Below are 25,373 nucleotides of genomic sequence, written 5' to 3' on the forward strand. Positions count from 1 at the left end.
TGTCAGAGGGTCAGTGCTGAGGGAGCGCGCACTGTCGGAGGGTCAGTGCTGAGGGAGTGGGCGCTGTCGGAGGGTCAGTGCTGAGGGAGTGCCGCACTGTCAGTGGGTCAGTGCTGAGGGAGCGCCGCACTGTTGGAGGGTCAGTGCTGAGGAAGCGCCACACTGTCAGAGGGTCAGTGCTGAGGGAGCGCCGCACTGTCGGAGGGTCAGTGCTGAGGGAGCGCCGCACTGTCGGAGGGTCAGTGCTGAGGGAGCGCCGCACTGTCGGAGGGTCAGTGCTGAGGAAGCGCCACACTGTCAGAGGGTCAGTGCTGAGGGAGTGGGCACTGTCAGAGGGTCAGTGCTGAGGGAGTGGGCACTGTCGGAGGGTCAGTGCTGAGGGAGTGGGCACTGTCGGAGGGTCGGTGCTGAAGGAGTGGGCACTGTCAGAGGGTCAATGCTGAGGGAGTGGGCACTGTCGGAGGGTCGGTGCTGAGGGAGTGGGCACTGTCGGAGGGTCAGTGCTGAGGGAGTGGGCACTGTCGGAGGGTCGGTGCTGAAGGAGTGGGCACTGTCAGAGGGTCAATGCTGAGGGAGTGGGCACTGTCGGAGGGTCGGTGCTGAGGGAGTGGGCACTGTCGGTGGGTCGGTGCTGAGGGAGTGGGCACTGTCGGAGGGTCAGTGCTGAGGGAGCGCCACACTGTCGGAGGGTCAGTGCTGAGGGAGTGGGCACTGTCGGAGGGTCGGTGCTGAGGGAGTGGGCACTGTCAGAGGGTCAATGCTGAGGGAGTGGGCACTGTCGAAGGGTCGGTGCTGAGGGAGTGGGCACTGTCGGTGGGTCGGTGCTGAGGGAGTGGGCACTGTCGGAGGGTCAGTGCTGAGGGAGCGCCACACTGTCGGAGGGTCAGTGCTGAGGAAGCGCCACACTGTCAGAGGGTCAGTGCTGGGGGACCGCCGCACCTTCGGAAGGTCAGTGCTGAGGGAGAGCCGCACTGTCGGAGGGTCAGTGCTGAGGGAGCGCCGCACTGTCGGAGGGTCAGTGCTGAGGGAGAGCCGCACTGTCGGAGGGTCAGTGCTGAGGGAGCGCCGCACTGTCGGAGGGTCAGTGCTGAGGGAGCGCCGCACTGTCAGAGGGTCAGTGCTGAGGGAGTGGGCACTGTCGGAGGGTCAGTGCTGAGGGAGTGGGCACTGTCGGAGGGTCAATGCTGAGGGAGTGGGCACTGTCGGAGGGTCGGTGCTGAGGGAGTGGGCACTGTCAGAGGGTCAATTCTGAGGGAGTGGGCACTGTCGGAGGGTCAGTGCTGAGGGAGTGGGCACTGTCGGTGGGTCAATTCTGAGGGAGTGGGCACTGTCGGAGGGTCAGTGCTGAGGGAGTGGGCACTGTCGGTGCTGTTGGAGTGGGCACTGTCGGAGGGTCAGTGCTGAGGGAGCGCCACACTGTCGGAGGGTCAGTGCTGAGGAAGCGCCACACTGTCAGAGGGTCAGTGCTGAGGGAGTGGGTACTGCCGGAAAGTCAGTGCTGAGGGAGTGGGCACTGCCGGAGGGTCAGTGCTGAGGGAGTGCCGCACTGTCGGAGGGTCAGTGCTGAGGAAGCGCCGCTCTGTCGGAGGGTCAGTGCTGAGGAAGCGCCACACTGTCAGAGGGTCAGTGCTGAGGAAGCGCCACACTGTCAGAGGGTCAGTGCTGAGGGACCGCCGCACTGTCGGAGGGCCAGTGCTGAGGGAGCGCCACACTGTCAGAGGGCCAGTGCTGAGGGAGTGGGCACTGTCGGAGGGTTAGCGCTGAGGGAGTGGGCACTGTCGGGAGTTGCTCTGAATTAGGTCACAGCTGACATCTACGCCAAAGTGTTCGGATTATCAGATGGTTATTTCGGAAGTTGACTGTTTCTGATGATGTGACTATAACCGTCACAATTCATAGTAACTCCCAGCCATTTTCAAATTGATTTGTGAACCCAATGATCCTCAAGTTTCCAGTCTCACCATTTCATTGTCGCACTCATTGTCTTCAGTTGCTTCACCCTGTTCGAGTTCATCACATTCTCCGTCATCCCCCAGCGGTTCGTCTGTCAGTGTCTCTGCAGTTTCCGAAGCAGAGTCTGTGTGAGTGAGCTCAGTCCTCACCTCAGCGGCTTTCTTCCTGGGCTCTGCGGGAAACACCCATGAACGGGAACATTTAGTCCTACTCATTGCCCCAGAGTCACCCGCAGTATTTCTGAGTTGATATAATCCCCATTGCTTCACAGATAAACAACAGAAATTTGTTTGTACAGAGCCAAATCTCACCAGGTCGCTAACTGAGATTAGGCCATTCTGCCCATCAAGTCTTCACTGCCATTTGATGAAATTAGGGCTCGTCTGATAATCGTCAGCTACATTACCCCGTATTTTCCCACAACCCTAGATTCCCTCATGGATTAGAAATTCAACTATTGCAGCCTGGGATGTACTTAAATGACGCCGACCTCTATCATAGAATCCTTAACAGTGTAGAGACGGGCCATTCAGCCCAACAAGTCCACTCCACACCTCTGAAGGGCAGCCCACCCAGACCCGTACCCCTGTCTAACCCACCTAATCTAAACATCCTACAGGTAATTTAGCATGGCTAATCCACCTAGCCTGCACATCTTTGGACTGTGGGAGGAAACCGGAGCACCCGGAGGAAACTCACGCAGACACGGGGAGAATGTACAAACTCCACACAGACAGTTACCCGAGGCTGGAATCGAACCCGGGTCCCTGGCGCTGTGAGGCCGCCGTGCTAACCACTGAGCCACCGTGGAGCCACTATGGTAAAGAATTCTACAGGCTCACTGTTTTTGACAGGTAAGGAGCTCAAGGCTAACGGGGAGAAGACAGAGAATGGGGATGAGAAACATATCAGCCACGATTGAATGGTGCAGCAGACACAAAATGCCGAATGGAAAATTCTACTCCTTTGTTATGGTTTTAAAGCCGTGTTTTGCCAGCTACCTGTCTGCTCCCCACCCCCTCTAACTCCATTCCACATAACAGCCTATTGTAATGATATATTGCTACAACTTTATACTACTTTTCAAGAAGTGAAGAAATAGGAACCCTGTCATAGGTCATTCAGCCCCTTGAATCTTCCTTGCCCATCTATAAGACCAAGTCTGATCTGGCCCAGGTCTCAGTTCCTCTTATGTACCAGCTCATCAGAACACTCAACTCCCTGAGATTTCAAAAGTCTATCCACCTCCTTTTCAAATGCTTTCAGTGAATCAACCTCCACAACTCTCCGAGATAACAAGGTGTAGAGCTGGATGAACACAACAGGCCAAGCAGCATCAGAGGGGCAGGAAGGCTGACGTTTCGGGCCTAGACCCTTCTTCAGAAACCCATTTTCTGAAGAAGGGTCTAGGCCTGAAACGTCAGCCTTCCTGCTCCTCTGATGCTGCTTGGCCTGTTGTGTTCATCCAGCTCTACACCTTGTTATCACAGATTCTCCAGCATCTGCAGTTCCTGCCATCTCCACAACTCTCTGGGCTAGATAATTCTGGACAACATCAGATTAAAACCCCAGATGTGTAGAAAGCCCGAACTAGTTTAAATAGACTTTTCGAAGAGCCCGTTTGAAGATGTTAATAGCATTTTACAAAGCGAAATTCCAGGAACCACATTATAAGCAGACACAGGGAACGAAACTGACTGAGTGGGAGCAAGGTTCAGGCTACAGTTGTTTAAGATTGAAACACACAACCTGTTAAAATGTTTGCTTTTCCTCACAGTTCTGAGAGAGTCTGGATTTTCTGCTTTCTTGAAGATTGTTTACAACAAAGCGATAGCTCGGGGAAAGAAGTTTTGGTATATTTTAACTCTCTTCCCACACACGTCGTCCCCCCTGACCCATTTTGGGGAATAGTGGGGATGTGTTGTAAAGGTTCCCAGGCTGATAAACAGCTCATTAATCTGCAAACTGGACTTCGCCTTCATCACCAGCAAGACCTTATGCCAGAACCTGAACTGGGAATATCCAGTTCTGCTCACTGTATCAGGACACCCCCGTGACAGAGCAACATTAATGAGTAACAGTGCAACATAAAATGATATGGGGGCCTCTCATCTCTATTTGGCAATCATTCTAAACAACTGCGAGTATCACGGAACATTGGATAGTGTTACATCCAACAGACAGCTATAAAGAGAACATGATCGAGAAGAGAAACAGTTTTTATTTGGTTTACAAAAGAGATTTCTTGTTGCCTTTGACTGCCATCACCGAAACCACCTTCACAATTCTTTGTTAAAAATCACAAACTTAATCTTCAGATGTGGGTGTAATGTGCTCAGTGGGACTTTCAGTTTTTAAGATGAATAGAGGGATTATCAGATGTAATCCAACTTTGTGGAGCTGGTTAAAGAGCGAGTGACTTGAATGTCCTTTGACAATGCAAAACCCTAGCCCATCCATACTGTTTCGAAACTAGACAGCAGGCTATAGCCAGGGGGTGGGTGATGAACTGTGGTTGTCCTAAATAGCCTTAAAAGGAAAGCCCTGTTTCTGACACCATCAGGTCTCTATCCCCATCAGTCTTGGCCTGGGTTCATTGCTGCATAATGGAGGTGTCAGCTCATAGACTCTGGGTTAGAGCTGCATTTGCTCTAAAATAAAACACTGAACTGTGGATGCTGGAGATCTGAAACAAACACTGCCAATATTGGAGAAACTCAGCAGGTCTGGCAGCATCCATGGAGAGCGAAACTGAGTTAATGTTTTGGGCCCGGTCTGATTTGTCTTCAGAACTGCGCTGAGTTTCTCCTGGAACTTCTAGTTGATGTGTCTGTATCTGCTCTACCCACCTGTGTGACCCACTTTCTCCCTTGCGATCTCCTCCAGCCTTCCAAGCAGCGAGTCGATGTTAGATTTAATCTGGGTGAGTTCTAATTTAATTCGCTGGAGTTCATTGGATTTAACTGTAACGACAAAGAAGGACAGAGGTGAGCCAGAATTCCTGTGTAGACACTGAGCAAAAGGACACTTTAAGCTCCCAGCAGAAGAATTTGCGTTTCCGACGGTGTTCCTAAAAGTTTCACTGGATCCACAGTTGGAAAGATGCCTCTTTGCCTTACTGCACAATGTAAATTGGGACCAGGAAGTGAAAGGCAGGAGGTTTAGAGAGGATTTGGGGAAAATGTTTTCACTGATAGGGCAGTAGGGATCGGGAATGCCCTGCTGGAAGGCTGATTGAGGCAGAAAGCCTCACAAATTACTTGGAAGAGCATTTGAAGTGTCATAACATTCAAGGCTTCGGGCCTAGTGTGGGAAGTTGGGGCTAGTGTAAGTCGTATATTTTTGGTGGCACAGAATTGATGGGCCAAAGGGCCTATTCTGTACTGGATGATACTATGATACAATTACTTCTCCTCCAACAATTTTAGAGACATCTTTTTGATCAGGCTTCACTAAATACATCACCCTAACTCCCATACCTTCCTCTTTACGTTCTCCCTGGCCTAGACGCACAGGCCCCATTCCACTCCAAGCCACCTCCCCCACGTCATAAATGGAGAATGGTGTGATATATCTCAGAAGGATCTCCTCATCCTAGCTCAAGCCTCTTCTGGTGGGTACAGGTTTGACAGGATCCTTGCTCTCTCACCTCCCAAGCCAATAAGAGAAGAGAACTGACCCTTCATCACGTGAGTGGATAATCGTTGATGTTCAGCCAAATTGCCCATAACTACACAGCCAAAAGTGACCAGAAAAATATGGCCAGTTTTACCAATGAGAACTGCCCTTGTATTCTTCCTTGAATATGGTTGTCACATGTGCCACTGTGTAAATCTCTGGCACATTTAAAGCTGGTTGGAAGATAATTCACCATCTTCCACCACCTCTACTTCCATTTCCTTTAGCGACCTGAAATGTATGTCGGCCTTTCTTCCCATTCATTGCCTCTACTATCCACATTTCGGTCAACAGTTTGTCAGCGATACCTTTACCTTTCACTAAGGGCTGTTGTTCCATCAGAGGGGGGGGGAGAGAGAGGGGGGGAGAGAGAGAGAGAGAGAGCTGGTGGTAGTTTAACCTGAAGTTTATTATACCACAGGGGAGGAGGGAGGTCAAGAGAAGAACCTTTCATGGTAACCTCAGCTGTTACAGGAATTGAACTCATGCTATCGGTGTCATTCTGAATCACAAACCAGCCTTCCAACCAACTGAGCTAAAGGACTCAAAGCATCCTAGCACCTCTTAAGATTATATTGTCCTTTCTGAGGCCAATAAGCTCCTGCTCACCTCGGGGCCTCCGCCTAGTATTTCTCGGCAGCTACAAGATTGTTGGGTTGCCCTTCATCATTTCCTCACTTTCACCTCGTTCCCCTCTTCACTCCCCCTTCTCCATGAGAAATGTGTCACTGTCCAGCATGTGGAGCGGTTGAGGTGCTTCCCTTAAGACCAGGCCGGGGTGGGGCAAGTTAGGGCGAGGCTCTGGCGTAGCACAAACACCAGCATTGGCTTGTTGGGCCGAATGGCCACATCCTCTGAAACTCACGTTTTAACTTTGTGGCGTTTTTTGTCGCAGCCGTGGAACGTGCCATTAGTTTCATGGGGATCCCAGACTTCCCTCTGCGCAGCACGGGGACGATCACTCGTGGGCGCTTGATTGGAATCGCCCTGGGGATCAGCGACGGCCGGCTGGAGTACTCGTGCATTCTAGAGGAAAGAGAAGAACGGGAGAGTTAGGTGGATCCGGGGAGACACAGCGAGCAGTGTCTGACGCAGATTCCATGTTTTGTCATGATAAATAAAATCAACAATGAGGGATGGGAAGAGATGAAAGGATGACATGGGCATGGAGGATTATTGGGGAGGGGTCTGCTGGAACATAGCGTTGAAGTTAGAATCAAACCAAGTGATCTTTTGGAGTGGCAGCACAGGGCTTAAAGGGGCCGAATGGCCTACTCTTGTTCCTTGTTTTTACAGACTGGTGAAATGAAAGAAATTTCACACAGGGAAATGTGAATGACTCTTCACAGTAGAAAAGATAATCTGGACTAGCAATCTTAAAGGTGGGGTGCAGGTACAGGGAGTGGGGGAGGGGGGGAAGGGGGAGAGGGGGGCCGAGAGGGGGAGAGAGAGAGCGGGGGAGGGGGGAGTGGGAGTGGGAGAGAGGGGGAAAGGGGTGGAGGTGGAGAGAGGAGGGGAGAGGTGGAAGAGAGAGGGAGAGAGAGAGAGAGAGGGGAGGGCGAGGGGGAGAGAGAGAGGGAGAGATACAGACAGGGTACATACACAGAGCATGACTGGACTCTTTGATAAATAAACATGAAATCCCGCTGTAAATGCTACACTAGATCATCATAAACTGGTCAGGCCCCGATTGCAAGCATTGTGTTCAATGCTGGGCTGGGTATGTTAGGGAGACTGTGAAGGCCCTGGAAAGGCCATCGGGAAGATTTACCGGGATGGGACCAGAGATGAGGGACTGTATTTAGCGATGGAGACTGGAGAAACTGGGATTGTCCTCCTTCGAGCAGAAGGTCAGACTGAATCAAGGTGCTCAAATTTATGGAGGGGTTTGAAAGATTGGATAAGGAGAAACATGTGTCAAGTGGCAGGCAGGTCAGTTAGAGAAGGGACACAGATTACTGTCACTGTCAGGGTAGGGGTCCAGGGGGTGGGGGGGTCTCTCTAAGTGGAAGCCTCCTCCTCCCAGTGAAGGGCAACAACTCACTGAGAGTAAATGGTTCAAGTGTCATTGAAGCCTCCATAATCCTGCCCCAAATCCACCACGCCTCAGTGAATATCATCCTTTTCACCTCTTCCCTTTCACATACACAGATAAAGCCATTCTATCATTTGAAACCTGTATCTAAAGTTCATTTCCCACCCTTTACTCCCTATCTCTCACCACCTTTAGCGAACAAAAAACATGTGTGTGCCTGTAACTGTGCATGTGTGCGCACGTTTGTGTGTGTGTGCGCGCGCACGTGTGTGTGTGCGTGTGCGCACGTGTGTGTGTGTGTGTGCGTGCGTGCGCACGTGTGTGTATGTGTATGTGAGATTGTGCATGCACGTGTGTGTTTATGTGTGCGTGCACGTGTGTGTGTGTGTGCGTGCGCGCGTGTGTGTGCACGTGTGTGTGTGTGTGCGTGCATGCACGTGTATGTGTGTATGTGTGCGTGCACGTGTGTGTGTGTGTGTGTGTGTGTGTGTGTGCGTGCAGGACGTGTGTGCATGCATGTGTGTGTGTCTCTGGCTCACTGTGTCTGTGTGAGAGCGAGTGAATGAGTGCGTTTGACTGGGAATATGTGCAAGTGTGCGCACTGGAGCCGGGGGTGGGGGGGGGGGGGGGGGGTGGGGTGGGGTCTCTCATGGGTCAGAATTTTAACATTCCATTCCCCAATCTTCAGGATTTCACTTTGGAATGATTCAGTTCTGCCCCTTCCTCCGGACTATATATCTGGACAGGTACATGGATGGGCAGGGAGCAAATGGACACAGACCGTTGGAAAATAGATGACAGGTTAGACAGAGGATCCTGATTGGTGCAGGCTTGCAGGGCCGAAGGGCCTGTTCCTGTGCTGTAGGTTTCTTTGTTCTTTGTTCTTTGACTCCCCTTCCAGGAGAAATATTGTCCTTTGAACACTGAGGAAATCCTGTAAACACTCATTTGAGCCTGTTTTCCCATTGAATCTGGAAAATGCCTGTGGAGAGAGGGGGACACAGTCGGCCCATGTGATGTGTGTACAGCTAACACTGAACAGGCCACGGTGTCCTCGCAACTGTCTTAACTCAAAAATCAGGAGTCTTCACCCATCAGGCAATTTACTACCAAAGGAACGGTAAGACTGACAAAGGAAAGAAGTGAGCGAAGCAACATTAAAGAGAAACTGCCAAAAGGAATCTTCCTCAGATGCATTTAGAAGGATCTGGAGTTTATTACACACAGTATGTCACATTCATTAAATTGAAACAGATACAGCTACGAACATCCAACGATGAACCGCACTGGCTGTTACATATCAGGCCGGAAGATTTCATAGCCACTTTTGCAAAATGCTGATAACAATTATCTTGATGTTGTCCTAGCAGCTTTCACCTAATTAGGTTAAAGAACAAAGAGAACAAAGAACAATATGGCATAGGAACAGGCCCTTCTGCCCTCCAAGCCTGCACCGACACAGTTTGCCCTTCCATACTAAAACTCTCTTCACTTACAGAGGGATCTGTATCCGTCTATCCCTCTCCTATCTATGTATTTGTTCAGGCATTTCCTGAACGCTGCTATTGTGTCGGCTTCCACCACCTCCTCTGGCAGTGCGTTCCAGGCACTCACCATCCTCTGCATGAAAAATGTGCCTCCTACAACTTCCCCCCTTGCATCTTGAGCCTGTGTCCCCTAGTAACTGACCCCTCCAACCTGGGGGAAAAATCCTCATACTTTCCACTCTATCTGTGTCGTTCACGATCTTATTAACTCCTATCAGGTCGCCCCTCGACCTTCTGCATTCCAGTGAAAACAAACCCAGTCTCTACAGCGTTTCTTCATTGTTAGAACTGTCCTTACCAGGCAACATCCTGGTAAACCTTTTCCATGCCCTCTCCAAAGCTCAACATCTCTGACACTCAGCCATTTGTTTATCAACATGGTGGATCTCAACAGGCTTCTAGAATATTCCACAGAAAGGAAATGGAGGAAAGCGGCTCGAGAATAAATCTTCTTGGAAAATGAATGGCACAATCAGTTACCAACTTGGAACTCCTATAATTCCACATGACTCAACGCCACACAAATAAACTACCCAAAAAGTCTCACTTTTAATTCTAAATATAGGAGGAAGTCAGTTCCCATCGGTATTATTGAGGCTGATAAAGAGATCCAACAACACTCAACAAATTTGACACCATCTGGGACAAAGGACCCACTTGATTGGCACCGCATCCACAAATATCCCACTCCCTCCACCACTGACGCTCAGTCGCAGCAGTGTCTACCAGTTACAAGATGCTCTGCAGAAACTCACCAAAGATCCTCAGACAGCACCTTCCAAACCCACGACCACTTCCACCTGGAAGGGTATGAACATATGGGAACACCACCACCTTCAAGCTCCCTTCCATGCCATTCACCATCCTGACTTGGAAATATATCGCCGTTCCTTCTTTGTCACAGGATCAAAATCCTGGAATTCCCTCCCTAGGGGCATTGTGGGTAAACAGTACATGGACTGCAGCGGTTCAAGATGGTAGTTCATCAATACTTTCTCAAATGCACCTGGGGATAGGCAAGAAATACTAACCCCACTAGTGATGCCAGGTCCATCAAATGAATGAAACAAAGATTTGGAGCTGGGATTGCAGCTTGCATACGAGATAAAGACAGTAGGTTGCCTCTACCTAAGGATACTCTACACTGATGACAGGATGAACATTTGAGAAAGCAGGGGATATTGTCCTGGAGATTACAGTCAGGCAGATGCCTCGATGAGGTTGTTTGTAAAGGTTGCAGAGACACAAAGCTTGGAACACCACCTAGATCCTCAGAGTTAACTACTATTCCTTCCTCAGCACTAGCCATCCCAGACTGACAATCTCAATTATTCACAACAATTGACCAGTTTGTGTTTATTCATTCACAGATTGAGGGCATTGCTGACCGCATCAGCATTTAATGCCCAATCTTAATACTCAGGACAGTTAGAATCAACCACATTGCTTTGGGTCTGGAGTCACGTGTAGGCCAGACCAGATATTCAAATCCCACCATCTGCTGTGGGAACCTGGGTCCCCAGGTCATTCCCTGGGCCTCTGGGTTAAGATTCCAGTAATGATACCACTAGGCCGTTGCCTCCCTGCCAGGTGCAGTGGGAGCAGTTCTTCATCCTGGGCTTTGTGACATGAGAGAGACTGGACAAATGATTCCTTCTGGGATTACACACGGGACCTCAAAATCATCCACCTGGATCTGAATCATCCTGACAGCAACTACTTGACAGGGAGGCTGGGACTGAGTAAGACATTGGCAGTTTCTATTATAAATATGGGCTTAAGAATTTTTACAAGTTTTCGGGGAGCTTTCTTTATTCCTGTGGACATTGAATGCGATGAAGGTTCAAAAGGACATTGAATGATTATTTGGGTAGAAATAGTGTCCATAGGAAATGCCGCTCATTCGAAGAGCCAGGAGAAGTGTGGTGGGCCAAATGAACTCCCTTCAGCACCAGAATAATTCTGTGGAAGTGTGACCAATGTCTCTTCTGTTGAACAGATTCAGATAACACTCAGGCCCCTCTAACCTGGAACACAAAATTTGTGACTCACTGACTAAATATAAGGAAGGGAAGATACATTTCACAATCTAACTCCTGCAGGGAGAATTGAAACAAATCAGACATTACCTCTCATAGAAATCGTCTCTGAAGTAATCATAATCAAAATCGTAGCTTGAGCTTGGAATTAGAAAAAGAGAGAGAAGAAAAATTAACAATGTTTACTGGAAAATGAGGATATAAACAGCTTTGCCAAATCTGTGCTTTAGTACAGATTAAAGAGGAAAATTTTATGTAATTGTTCATACCATACAGATTTTAATAAGAACCTGTCGGGCCTGAGGACACAAAATCCCAAATACAGAGCCTCCCGCAATCTCTGCTGCTTTGATATTTCTTCACATTCCATCTCTCCATGTTGTGATTCTCCGTCCTATCCCCAGCTACCTGTTCCTGGATGGAATGGTCAGCAGGATTTGGGTTGAATGTGAGAGCCGAGGTGTGGAGTAAAGGAACAGCACAATCCATCAATATTCTCAACGAGTTCCCAACAGGAGCCACGGGGCCCGATGGGCTGTAGGGCCTGTTTCTGTGCAGGGAATACAAGGGGCTGAGGTTTTACCCTCCCGGCAGGTGGTGGGATGGAGAACTAATGGAGGGGGTGGTAAGATTTCCCTGGAGAGAAACTCTCTGCCACCTTAATCGTCATGTTATGACCACTGGCGGTTTCGCCATTGTTTAGACAATCAACTAATGCCCAGTTACTAACCTCCCTCACCATCTCCCTCTCCACCAGAAGAAACACGTAACTACATCCCCAACTGGGATACCATTGGCAACCTGGCTGCTGGGTGGGGCTGGGGTTGGAGGAATGGTGGTTGGTCGGAGGGTGGTTGGGAGATGGGGGCTCCTGATTATCACAATCAAAGTATAGGTCAGCAGACGGTGGAGTCTGAAAGTCACACCAGAACCCCCTCCCAACCTCTGTCCACAAGCCCCACTCTGTACAAAGAAGAACAATAACCTTAACTCCTAAGACCATAAGCCCATAAGACATAGGAGTGGAAGTGAGGCCATTCGGCCCATCAAGACCACTCCGCCATTTAAATCATGGCTGATGGGCATTTCAACTCCATTTCCCTGCACTCTCCCCGTAGCACTTGATTCCTTCTGAGATCAAGAATTTATCGATCTCTGCCTTCAAGGCAGCCGACGTCCCGGCCTCGACTGTGCTCCATGGCAATTAATTCCACAAGCCCACCACTCTCTGGCTGAAGAAATGTCTCCTCATTTCCGTTTTAAATTTACCTCCTTTAATTTTAAGGCTGTGCCCACGGGTCCTAGTCTCCCTGCCCAATTGAAACAACTTCCTAGCGTCCACCCCTTCTAAGCCATACATTGTCTTGTAAGTTTCTATTAGATCTCCCCTCAACCTTCCAAACTCTAATGAGTACAATCCCAGGATCCTTAGCCATTCATCGTACGTTAAACCTACCATTCCAGGGATCATCCGTGTGAATCTCCACTGGACACGCTCCAGGGCCAATATGTCCTTCCTGAGGTGTGGGGCCCAAAATTGGACACAGTATTCTAAATGGGGACTAACTAGAGCTTTATAAAGTCTCAAACTCCTCACAGCTGGGATCTCCAAACGGGTTGGCCGCATTAGGAAGAGACATCATAGTTTTAGGCTCAGGGCCAGCTGACTTAAAACAGAGCTGAGGAGGAGTTATTTCTCTCAAAGGGTCATGAACCTGCAGAAACCACTATCACAGAGTGTGGTGGATGCCAGGACATTGAGGAAAATGTTACAAGGAGACAGACAGATTTTTTTAATAAGTAACAGGTCGAAGGGTTATGGACAGTGGGCAGGAAAGAGACGTTGAGGCTGAGCTGAGGGCACCTACAATTGTATGAAATGGAGCAATCTTGAGGGGCTGAATGGCCTACTCCTGTTCCTGGCTTTTCTGCTAGGACCCAGAAGCAGCTGGACTCTGATTGGGTGGCAGCCTCAGGTTACCTGGGTCACTAGTGCCGAGGCCTGTGATAGGGTGAGACACTGTCCATCAGACAACAATCAGTCCTGAATGAGCTGATTGGTGGGCAACAGGACCTGGTGTGGCTTCCTCTACATTGGGGAAACAAAGCAGAGGCTTGGGGACCGCTTTGCAGAGCACCTCCACTCAGTTCGCAATAAACAACTGCACCTCCCAGTCGCGAACCATTTCCACTCCCCCTCCCATTCTCTAGATGACATGTCCATCATGGGCCTCCTGCACTGCCACAATGATACCACCTGAAGGTTGCAGGAACAGCAACTCATATTCCGCTTGGGAACCCTGCAGCCCAATGGTATGAATGTGGACTTCACCAGGTTCAAAATCTCCCCTTCCCCTACTGCATCCCTAAACCAGCCCAGCTCTTCCCCTCCCCCCACTGCATCCCAAAACCAGTCCAACCTGTCTCTGCCTCCCTAACCGGTTCTTCCTCTCACCCATCCCTTCCTCCCACCCCAAGCCGCACCCCCATCTACCTACTAACCTCATCCCACCTCCTTGACCTGTCCGTCTTCCCTGGACTGACCTATCCCCTCCCTACCTCCCCACCTATACTCTCCTCTCCACCTATCTTCTTTTCTCTCCATCTTCGGTCCGCCTCCCCCTCTCTCCCTATTTATTCCAGAACCCTCACCCCATCCCCCTCTCTGATGAAGGGTCTAGGCCCGAAACGTCAGCTTTTGTGCTCCTCAGATGCTGCTGGGCCTGCTGTGTTCCTCCAGCCTCACACTTTGTTATCTCGGAGGGATGTCTCACTTGTTGGATTGACCATCATAACTGCCAATGAATACAAGCGTCACTAACCTGAAAACAAATATCATACATTCACACCCTGTCTAAGCCAAGAGTTACCAACCTCTGCAGTTTATATTAGTTACAAAATTAGCCAATTTGGGTTTTGAGCCCTTTGTGATTGGTGGACTGTACCTGTACAGAGCAGAGCTTGGTCTCTTCAGTCCTTTGGGTCTGTTGGGTTTGGGTTCTCCGGCCATATTAATATCTATGACAGGTTCGAATCAAACAAATAAAATCAGTGCAAACTTTCATCAACTCTTCATTAAACTAAAACAAAGAATTGTGGATGCTGGAGGTCTGAAACAGATTAGGAAAGGAATTACTGCTTCTTTCACTACTGAAGTTGAATCACACCTAGGGCTCGAAATAAAGAACACAGAACATAGAACATTACAGCACAGTGCAGGCCCTTCGGCCCTCGATGTTGTGCCGACCTGTCATACCAATCTCAAGCCCATCTAACCTACACTATTCCATGTTCGTCCATATGCTTGTCCAATGACGACTTAAATGTACCTAAAGTTGGCGAATGTACTATCGTTGCAGGCAAAGTGTTCCATTCCCTTACTACTCTCTGAGTAAAGAAACTACCTCTGACATCTGTCCTATATCTTTCACCCCTCAATTTAAAGCTGTGCCCCCTCGTGCTCGCCGTCACCATCCTAGGAAAAAGGCTCTCCCTATCCACCCTATCTAACCCTCTGATTATTTTTATATGTTTCAATTAAGTCACCTCTCAACCTTCTCTCTAATGAAAACAGCCTCAAGTCCCTCAGCCTTTCCTCCTAAGACCTTCCCTCCAGACCAGGCAACATCCTAGTAAATCTCCTCTGCACCTTTCCAAAGCTTCCTTCTTATAATGTAGTGACCAGAACTGTACACAATACTCCAAGTGCAGCCGCACCAGAGTTTTGTACAGCTGCAGCATAACCTCTTGGTTCCGGAACTCGATCCCTCTATTAATAAAAGCTAAAACACTGTATGCTTCTTAAATGTTAAATCTGTTTCTGTCTCCACAGATGTTGCCAGGCCTGCTGAGTTCCTCCAGCAATTTCTACATTTTGTTTGTTTCATTAACCCATTCCCTGGGTCATCTTCAGTCAGTCTTCCCTTCAATTCCCCACCCCACCCCCTGCCTTTATCTCTCCCCGCACCCCCCCACCCCCACCCCCGTCCTTTGTACCCCTTCCTTTCTCAAAATGGGTGGAGGTGGTTCCGGGGTTGATAGACACTCCTTGAGGGGTCTCTCACATTTTGTTCATGACCCTGAATCAGCTCCAGACTTCAGTATTCACTGATAAATCTTCCGTCAGCCTTGCCTTCCATACCATAGACAGATCGCGGGTTAAAGGTGATTCGATCACTATTAACATGCAGGATGGGAAAAAGTGCTAAAATAATGCAAGTTCTTCTCTTTAAAGATGGGACCAAGCAGTGAATAAATTCGAGCCTTCCTTTTCTGTTATTAATTGACAGACCACGCAGTTATATATAACCTTGACAAATTATTAGATTCGGTAACACTGCATGAAAAATGCCATGGGTTGGATTTTGCGCTCTGAGCCATAATGAGGGGGTGCACACCCTTGTCAGTGAATTTCTTGATTCTCTGATAGGATTTGGATATTCCCGTCTGGGTCAGCATTTAAGAACATTGGAACAGGAGTAGGCCATTCAGCCCCTCCAGCCTGTTCTGCCATTCAATGAGACCGTGGCTGATCTGTGGCCTAACTCCATCTACCTACCTTTGGCCCTTAATACCTCGGCCTAACAAAAAAAATCATCCATCTCCGATTTAAAATTAACAACTGATCCAACATTCATGGACATTTGTGGGAAAGAGTTCCAAACCTCTCCCACCCCATGTGTGTCGCAGAGCTTCCTAACATCCCTGCGGAATGGTCTGGCCCCAATTCTCAGACAATGCCCCTAGTTCTAGGCTCGCCAATCAGTGGAAATAGTTTATCTGCGTCTATGCTATGTTTTCCTGTTTATATTTTGAAGACTTTGGTCAGATCACCCCATAACTGAGACAAGTCCACAGAGGCTGCTATCCCATCACCAAGTCACCCTTTATTTACACATGGACTGTCCTTGATTACTGTACTGCCTCATAGAGTCAGGTACCAGAGTGTCAGTTTCTCTGATAGTTATCCTTTTTATGTGTCAGCCAGGGCTCCCTAATGGGACCAGATTAACAACCCCAATCAGGGAACTTTTATTCTGCGAGATAACAAGGTGTAGAGCTGGATGAACACAGCAGGCCAAGCAGCATCAGAGGAGCAGGAAGGCTGACGTTTCAGGTCTGGAGCTTTCTTCAGAAATGGGAGAGGGGAAGGGGATTCTGAAATAAATAGAGAGAAGGGAAGGTGGCGATAGAAGATGGATAAAGGAGCAGGTAGGTGGAGAGAAGACAGACAGGTCAAGGAGGTGGGTGCCACAACGATGCCACCCAAAAACTGGAGGAACAGCACCTCATATTCTTCCTGGGAAGCCTACAATCCAATGGTCTCAATGTGGGCTTTATGAGCTTCAAAATCTCCCCAGCCCCGGCCTCATCCCAAGACCAGCCCCCAGTCTCGTCCCTGCATCCTTGACCTGTCTGTCTTCTCTCCACCTATCCGCCTCCATTATCCACCTTCTATCATTGCCTGCCCCTCTCCCTATTTATTTCAGAGCCCCCTTCCCCTCCCTCATTTCTGAAGAAGGGTCTGGGCCCGAAATGTCAGCTTTCCTGCTCCCCTGATGCTGCTTGGCCTGCTGTGTTCATCCAGCTCTACACCGTGTTATCTCAGATTCTCCAGCATCTGCAGTTCCTGCCATCTCTGAGTGAATTATATTCTACGAGGTCCAGCTGGCTGACCTTGTTATAATTACAACTACGTCAGCCTTCTAAATTCTAGAGAAAACAGGCTTAATTTGTATAATCCCTCCTCACAATGTACCCCCTCCCCCCCCCCCCACCTTAGCCCTGGTATCATTCTTGTTAACCTACACTGTCTTGCCAAAGCCAATATATCCTTCCTGAAAGTTTCCACATCAGCTCTAACCAGGGTTTTGTGTATAATCACTGCATCTTTGTACTCCACTTCTCGAGCTATAAAGGCCAGCCCTCCATTAGATGCCATGATAATTTTCTGTGCCTGTCACTGCGGGCATGCCTGGGTCTTTAGGCTGGTAACCTGCCGTTTTATGAGTATTGTGGAAGGTTAATATGCTGTTCTCTTTCACCCAGGCACAGCTGGGAGTGGGCTCATGCCACACAATAACAGGAAGTCAGCGCGTGATTTTCCTATTGGAAACAAAATGCAGTGGGCTGTGTTTTGTGGGCTAATGTGACCTGGGCCTCCATTTCCGGAAAAATCCCTCCATTGTGCATCTCTGCTGGAAGTTGGAGGCTTGTGTTATTCAAAGTTTGCAACTCCCACTTTAGCACAATCTAACAGCCTTGGACTGGTCCGACAGCTATTACAGAGCTGATTAACAGTGTTTAACTGTGCTACCTTGTTACAGCTAATAGGCTGCAGCTGGGCCCTGGGGACATATCCTCAGTTTCCTAATTAGTTACGGTAGTGGAGTAACACTCAATAAAGTCATTATAAGGGGATAAGTCTTCCTTTCCTAAGGCATCCTCCAGTCTCAACAGCAGGTTCCTCAGATGTGGAATGAGGAATAAAATGCTTCAAGTAGAGACTGCAGGCTGTCAGCCGACAGAAATGTTCTAAAAAATGCGAAGCTGCATTAAAATCCATTCAGGAACAAAAGGCTATTCCTGGTAGATCATTGAGAAAGGAATCAATTCGCGGTTACCCAAATAAGACTTTCTAAGGAAGTGGGGCAGAATTATTTATTCAATAAAAGGGAATAGGAGGGGTCATTGTGGTAATGTCCCTAACTCTGAGCTGAGAGACCTGCATTCAGATCCCACCTGCTCCAGAGGTGAGCAATAACATCTCTGAGCAGGTTCATGAGAAAATAACTGAGACAGGGAATGGGATTGAGTGTCTGCCAGGGCTCTTGCTGGTGGGCAGGAGATGGTGCTAACATCAACAACAGCAGAGATACAGTGAAATGCACACCTCCACCACACTGTATTAGCACCATTACAATCACCCTGCCCATCCTCAAGGCTTTTCCCTGCACGTCTGATGCTTTGCAACTGCAACATCATGAAAAATCTTTTTTATTGAGAGGTTCCATCTCACAGAAAGCCAACCACCATCAAACAACCTGCTGCGAAAACTCTGCCCCTAATGTGGTAACTGTAAAAAATTCCACCAGAGCAGCTGAGTGTGTCTGTAACATTCTGAAACAATCAACCATTACAGTCATCACTTAAAGGTAAATTTATCCTTTCCACATTGTTGAAGGATCTATAAAATATTACAGGATACACTCCTACGCAAAAACCTAATCTATTTTACCTTGCACCACACCCTATCTGTACACCAAGCTTTGTTGAAATGTATCCATTAGTTTTTGAGAGATATTGTTTTGGATGTTCCAATGCGAGTTAGGATCGTTACTTCTGACCCAAATCATAGATTCTCCCAGGAATTTTCTGGCCACACTTACAGTGCAAGATCCACCACAACAGAAGGAGTCCGGAAAACCACACCAGCAGTTTGGGAATAACTAATCACTGGCAAAAGCCTCTCTCCTTTTTAGGCCAGTAGCTGTTGTATTCCAGGAACGGAGATGTCCAAAAGATCTCAAAGCCACCTTCCCCGCTCCAGAGGGAAGGCAAGCGTGTAGGCCGAGTGGGTTGGGGTGGTGTGTAAGTGGCTAGTGTACAGAATGTCAGGTTTATGAGGGGGTGGGCTGTCAACCAGAGGTACAGCTGGCCTGTAAGTGGGTGTCAGGAAGAATGGGTCAGGGGTCAATGAGAGGTCAGGCGTCCAAGGGCACATAGTGAGGTGATTATAGCCAGGGTGAATCCCGGATGGGGACTGGGCGCTATCATTAGCCAGGACTACAAGCTGATCCTGAGCCCTCTGACGCTCTCCTGACGGAATGATTAATCCAAGTGACGGCCAGCACCCCCGCTCCCCCCCACCCCACAACCCCAGAGTTTTTCCAAGGGTTCCACACACCCGGAAATCACCCTTTAGAAGTTCCAACTTGCCTCCACAGGATCACGACACCCACTTATCCCGGCTGTGTCTGGGCTTGGACTATCCAGAGACAAAATGGGAAAACGTTTACATCCAAGTAGATTAACAAATGGGCAAGGACATGAGGAAGGAGCACATTAATTCAGTCTGACAGTCCGAAGTTCAGGATTGACTTCAGCGAGATACCTCGGGGATGTGAGGACAAGCGGAGCACAGTGACTGAAGTTAACTTTCCTTCTTCATCTTGTTGTATTGCCCACAGGAATGTTTCAGAGAGGGGTGTAAAAGGGTTTCTGTCTTACTGTCTGGTCAGAGTGTGGGGAACTGGAGGTCATAGGGCTCACCCGTTTAAAAACAGAAATGAGGAACCAGATTTTTGCTCAGGGGTTGTGAATCTTTGGAATCCCTTCACAAAAGGCAGTAGGTGCAGAATCTTTCCATTATTTGAGGCGTGGGGAGATTTTTGATGGATAAGGGGATGAGACAGTCTCAGCCGTATGCGGGAATGCAGAGTTGAGGCTAAAATCAGATCAGCAACAACCTCATTGAATGGGGGCAGCAGGATAGAAGGCCGAGTGGCCTCGTGCTGCAGCTTGCCTGTACGTTCGTAGGGAGATAGAGGAATGAACCCAGCTCTGAAGAACTCCGAGCAAGTGCTGACTCTCGGGCGCGTTCTCCCTGAGATTCCCCGTTCAGTTGGTGAAAGCCCTTGCCCCTCCACACTGCGCCGGTGGTTCATGGTCTTACCGAGCGTCTGCCCAGCCAGCACGCGGCGATTCTCTCCGGCTACAGCCACGCGAGCCGTTCTCTCGTTGGTGTACTGAACGAAGGCGTAGCCCTTGTGCACTGAGCAGCCTACTACCTTGCCATACTGCCCAAAGATAGTCTCAACATCAGATTTCTTCACCACAGCTGTGTTGAGATTTCCAATAAAGACGCGAGAATTAATCGACCGAGGGTCATTTTTGTTGGTGATGTTACTGGTCTGAAGTTTGGTCGACATGCTTAGGTCCTGGAATTAGGAGAAAGATTAAAACATCATTGACCCAAGACAATCAAACACCTCTTCCTGCAACACAGCAGTGAGAAAGACACCGCAAAATGCTTTCATTTCATTCTCAGCGTGTGGGCATCGCTGGTCAGGCCAGCATTTCTCACCCATCCCTAACTGCCCAGAGAGCAGCTAATAGTCAACACATTACCGTGGGTCACATGGAAGCCAGCCCAGATTTCCTTCCAAAAGGAAGATCAGAGATCCAGACGGTTGCTTACGCCAAACAACAGCCTCCCCCCATCCCCTTTTTCTGATGAAGGGTCTAGGCCCGAAACATCAGCTTTTGTGCTCCTGAGATGCTGCTTGGCCTGCTGTGTTCATCCAGCTCCACACTTTGTTATCTCGGATTCTCCAGCATCTGCAGTTCCCATTATCTCTGATAACAATGCTCACCGTTTGGCCAGCTCTTCACCCAACATTTTACTGAATTCAAATTTCAATGTCTGCCCTGGTGGGAGTTGAACCCAAGTCCCAGGCAACGTTCAGCTGGGAATTCTGGAATGTTAGTTCAGAAACATTACCACTACACCACTGCCTCCACACGTCAGGATGGCCTGAGGGTTTGTTAGTCCATTTAAATCAATAGGAAGATAGTTACAATTCAGTTGGGAGAGGGATAGACTTGCTCTGGTTCAGAAGGAAGTGATTGAAACAGGGAGAAAACAGGAACAGGTTGTGCCATCAGCCATGATCGTATGGAATGATGGAGCTGGCTCAAGGGGCTGAATGGCCTGTTTTCGATGTTTTTAGGAAGGAGGCATTGGGGCACCTACCCCATTAGGTAGGGCAGCACTGTTTGGGCTTTTTGCAGGCTTTTTGGCTCATTCACAAGGCACAGTCATTGTTGGTTTGGCCAACATTTATAGGCCATCCCTAAACGCCCTGGAGGAGGCGCTGGTGAGCTGCTTTCTTGACCTGGGTTTGGTGTACACCCATAGTACTGTTTGGTAGGTACAGCCAGGATTTAGGCCTAGGATGGTGAGTGGCTTCGAGGGGAACTGCAGAGCATCTTGTAGATAGTACACACGGCTGTTACTGAGCGTCGGTGCTGGAGGGAGTGGATATTTGTGGATGTGGTGCCAATCAAGAGGCTGCTCTGTCCTGGATGGTGTCGAGCTTCTTCAGTGTTGTTGGCGTCACATGCATCCAGGCAAGAGGGGAGTATTCCATCCCAAGAAAGGATAAACTATGGATGCTTGGAATCTGAAATAGATTAACCAAAATTGCTCAAAATTCTCAGTGAGTCAGAGAACATCAGAGGAGAGAAATGGAAGTAACACTTCAGGTCGATGACCTTTCCTCAGAATTAAAGAAAAACTGAAATGTCAAACAAAAGAAATGTAAGAGTTTTAAAGTTGTATTTGCATTTATTTTATTACAGCAATACCAGATTGTTACCACCAGATGGCGGTGTCAGTCTGTCTCACACAGAAGCCCAGTTCAGTGTCATAACAAAGTGTAGAGCTGGATGAACACAGCAGGCCAAGCAGCATCAAAGGGGCAGGAAGGCTGACGTTTCAGGCCTAGACCCTTCTGCAGAAAAACAAAAAACATTTTTCTAAATAAGGGTCCAGGCCCGAAATGTCAGCTTTTGTGCTCCTAAGATGCTGCTTGACCTGCTGTGTTCATCCAGCTCCACACCTTGTTATCTCAGATTCTTCAGCATCTGCAGTTCCTGCTATCTCGGAATCAGTTCACTGTCAGGTCGCAGAGCCTTGAACTCTCAGTCTATCCATCACTGGGATTGTTCAGTCAGTCTCCATTTCAGAACAATTTCAAATCCATTCCTGTCTTTATTCAGTGACAGTTGGGTTGAAGCTGTGACATATTCACACATGAGTCACTTTGCACAACGCTTTTAGAATTTCTCACAGAAATCTAAGCTCACAGAGGTAATGGGGGGAGGGGGAGCTCAGCAACAGGGCTATGTGATAATGGGAACTGCAGATGCTGGAGAATCCGAGATAATGAAATGTGAGGCTGGATGAACACAGCAGGCCCAGCAGCATCTCAGGAGCACAAGAGCTGCTGCTGGGCCTGCTGTGTTCATCCAGCCTCACATTTCATTAACAAGGCTATGTGATGAGGTACAGGCAATGGGGAAGGGGCACTCAGGATATTCAAGATCCGATTCATTCACAGCAAGTCTAACAATCTCCTTCTTAGTCAAACTGCTTAAGGAAAGCTGATGCTGCTTCCTGCTGTTCGTCAAAACACTGTAATTCACCTAATTAAGGCAGTGCCCACTCCCTCAGCACTGACCCTCCGACAGTGCGGCGCTCCCTCAGCACTGACCCTCCGACAGTGCCCACTCCCTCAGCGCTGACCCTCCGACAGTACCCGCCCCCTCAGCACTGACCCTCCGACAGTGTGGCGCCCCCTCAGCACTGACCCTCCGACAGTGCGGCGCCCCCCCAGCACTGACCCTCCGACAGCGAGGCGCTCCCTCAGCACTGACCCTCCGACAGTGCGACGTTCCCTCAGCACTGACCCTCCGACAGTGCCCACTCCCTCAGCACTGACACTCCGACGGTGCCCACTCCTTCAGCACTGACCCTCCGACAGTGTGGCGCCCCCTCAGCACTGACCCTCCGACAGTGCAGCGCTCCCTCAGCACTGAACCTCTGACAATGTGGCGCTCCCTCAGCACTGGCCCTCCGCCAGCCCTCAGCACTGACCGTCGGGCAGTGCCCACTCCCTCAGCACTGACCCTCTGACAGTGCCCACTCCCTCAGCACTGACCCTCCGACAGTGCGGCGCTCCCTCAGTGCACTCGGTGGGTGCTTGTGTCCTGCAGTCGAACTGCAGGGACCTGTCGGGGCCAGTGGGGTGCATTCTAGTTCATTATTTAGTTCCTTCATCACCGGCTCTCCCTATCACTGTATCTCTGGTTCGATGCATCACCTGAGATTTCATCATAGGATCTTGAGCCAATCAGAAACGGAGCAAGAACTCAGCTCTCTGATTGGTCTTGTCATTCAGCCTTCCCTCCTGAATTTCTGATTGCCTCAACTGTTGAACACAACACTTTTATTCCCTGTCCCCCTGCCATTCTCCATAATCCCAGGCTGTGGGCACTGTGCCCATACTCCACTCATACCCACCCAACTCTGTGGGTAAAGACAACTCCTTTAAGATCCCATTTCTTTAAGAGTCAGCAAATGGCCTCGTGGCATTGTCGTTGGACTGTCACTCCAGCGATCCAGATAATGTTCTGGAGACTTGGGTTCAAATCCCATTGCACCTGCTGGTGGAATCTGAATTCGATAAAATATCTGGAATTAAGTGATGACCATGAATCGATTGTCAGGCAAAAGGAAAAACCCATCTGGTTCACTAATGTCCTTTAGGAAAGGAAGCTGCCATCCTTACCTGGTCTGGCCTACATGTGACTCTGACCCACAGCAATGTGGTTGGCTCTTAACTGCCCTCTAGGTAATTAGGGATGGGCAATAAATGCTGCCTGGCCAGTGATGCCCACATCCAGTGAGGAAATCATCCAATAAAGGAAAAATAAACTGTATTTCTCAGCGCCTGTTTAGTTTACATGGCCCTTATGTCTGCCAGCTCCCCCACACAACTGAAAGTAGCAGCAAGCCTATGCTGTCAAAGAGATTTATCACATTAAAATTAAACCCTCTGTATCAATGAATAGGCTGAGTGAGAGCACGGACTGAAATGTCGCCAGGTTTGCTGCCAATATAAAGCTAGGCAGGAACACAGCCTGTGAGCGGGATATTCTGCAAAGGGATATAGATAGATGTGTTGAGTGGGCAGAAATTTGGCAGATGGAGTACAATGTGCGAATGAATGAGGTAGTCCATTTCTGCAGCAAGAACAGGAGAACAAATTGCTGCTTGAAAGTGGTGGGGGGGGGGGCAGCAGAATGATGAGGCACGGAGGAATCAAACACAGAACAAGTGAGCTTGCAGTTGCACCAGTAATTAGGAGGAGGAATGGAAGGATGGCTTTTACTGCAAGGCAGCCTGGGAAAGGAACGATTCACTCGGAGCAGGGCGTTGCTGAGACTCCAGCCAGTGTGTTACAAACGGTGAATTCTTCTGGCTGAGGGAACAATCAGTGGCAGATACACTCAGCTCACTCCTGAAATCAGGCATCTGTCCCAAAGCAGAGCTAATGCTGACTACAGTTTAGGAGAATGGGAGGAAATCTTGACCAAATGTACATGATTCCGAGGAAGCTTAGCAGAATCAATACTGAGGAATGGTTTATCCAGAGGGACAATCTAGAATTAGGCAGAGTTTAAAAATAAGGTGCCTCCCATTTCACACAGAGATGAAAACGATGCCCTTGCCTAAGAGGGTTAGTAATTGTGAATTCTGTTCCACAGTCAGAAATAGAGGCTGAGTTACCGAATATATCTCACTCAGAAACAGACAGATGTTGGATTAGTGAAGGAGCAAAAGGATTTGGGAGTCATTCAGGAAAGTGATGTTAGATCTGACTGAATGGAGGAGGAGGAGGAGGAACATGGGGCCGAACGGCCTGCTCCTGCCCCATTTCAAGTAATCCCATGAGGGTGTCTAATACATCACACCCCATTTCTCCCTTTCCCTTGGGTAGCGAGCACATATCTTCCCACAGATCTGAGGCCTTCCATCCTGGCTCCCTGTAAAAGGTCACTGACCAGACAATGAAAAATCACAGCTTACAATGACAGCTGGAAGATAGATTGGATCCCTTGTGGTGCAATGGTAGTGTCCCTACCCCAGGACTGGGAGGCCTCGGTTCAAGTCCCACTCAAATCCAAGTAACATCTCTGAGCAGGTAAAAAAGGAAGATAAACTGTATTTTGATTGCAGAGAACAGACAGAGACTATTCCTGAGCTGGTGAAGAACTCAACAATTCTCTCTCTCTGTAACTTGTTCCCAGTTCCAAACTGTTCAATTACCTGAGTACAAATCACACAGTTGTTGGCAGGCATTGTTTACTGGCCACTAGTCCATAGACCAATCAGTAAAAGCTGCATCTGTGTACCCCCTTGGCTCTAAATCATCTTAAATTCAAACTTCAAATGCTCCTTGTTCAAAAGCACGAATCTAGCAATGAGTGTTTTCACAATCTATAGCCTCTCTGTCCCTTCTGCAAATCCTGCTCCTAGTTTCATGGTTACTATGG

At 48.8% G+C, this 25,373-nt stretch overlaps 1 protein-coding gene across 5 annotated transcripts in view; it reads right to left on the reverse strand.

Moving 5' to 3' along the window:
- raly (RALY heterogeneous nuclear ribonucleoprotein) overlaps window positions 1-25,373 on the reverse strand; it is a 175,192-nt gene that overhangs the window by 39,208 nt on the left and 110,611 nt on the right. For 4 of the 5 annotated variants that reach the window (XM_048550070.2, XM_059652720.1, XM_059652721.1 and 1 more), the window contains 6 exons: window positions 19,927-20,191; window positions 14,198-14,270; window positions 11,343-11,393; window positions 6,497-6,657; window positions 4,803-4,916; window positions 1,962-2,125 (listed from right to left, as the gene is read on the reverse strand). In XM_048550070.2, the coding sequence (XP_048406027.1) occupies window positions 1,962-2,125; window positions 4,803-4,916; window positions 6,497-6,657; window positions 11,343-11,393; window positions 14,198-14,270; window positions 19,927-20,191 (828 nt within the window). The remainder of the gene's footprint in view (window positions 1-1,961; window positions 2,126-4,802; window positions 4,917-6,496; window positions 6,658-11,342; window positions 11,394-14,197; window positions 14,271-19,926; window positions 20,192-25,373) is intronic. The other variant, XM_059652722.1, reaches the window with a different exon arrangement.

The sequence above is a fragment of the Stegostoma tigrinum genome, chromosome 19 (genome assembly GCF_030684315.1).
Source record: "Stegostoma tigrinum isolate sSteTig4 chromosome 19, sSteTig4.hap1, whole genome shotgun sequence".
In the NCBI taxonomy this organism is placed as follows: domain Eukaryota; kingdom Metazoa; phylum Chordata; class Chondrichthyes; order Orectolobiformes; family Stegostomatidae; genus Stegostoma; species Stegostoma tigrinum.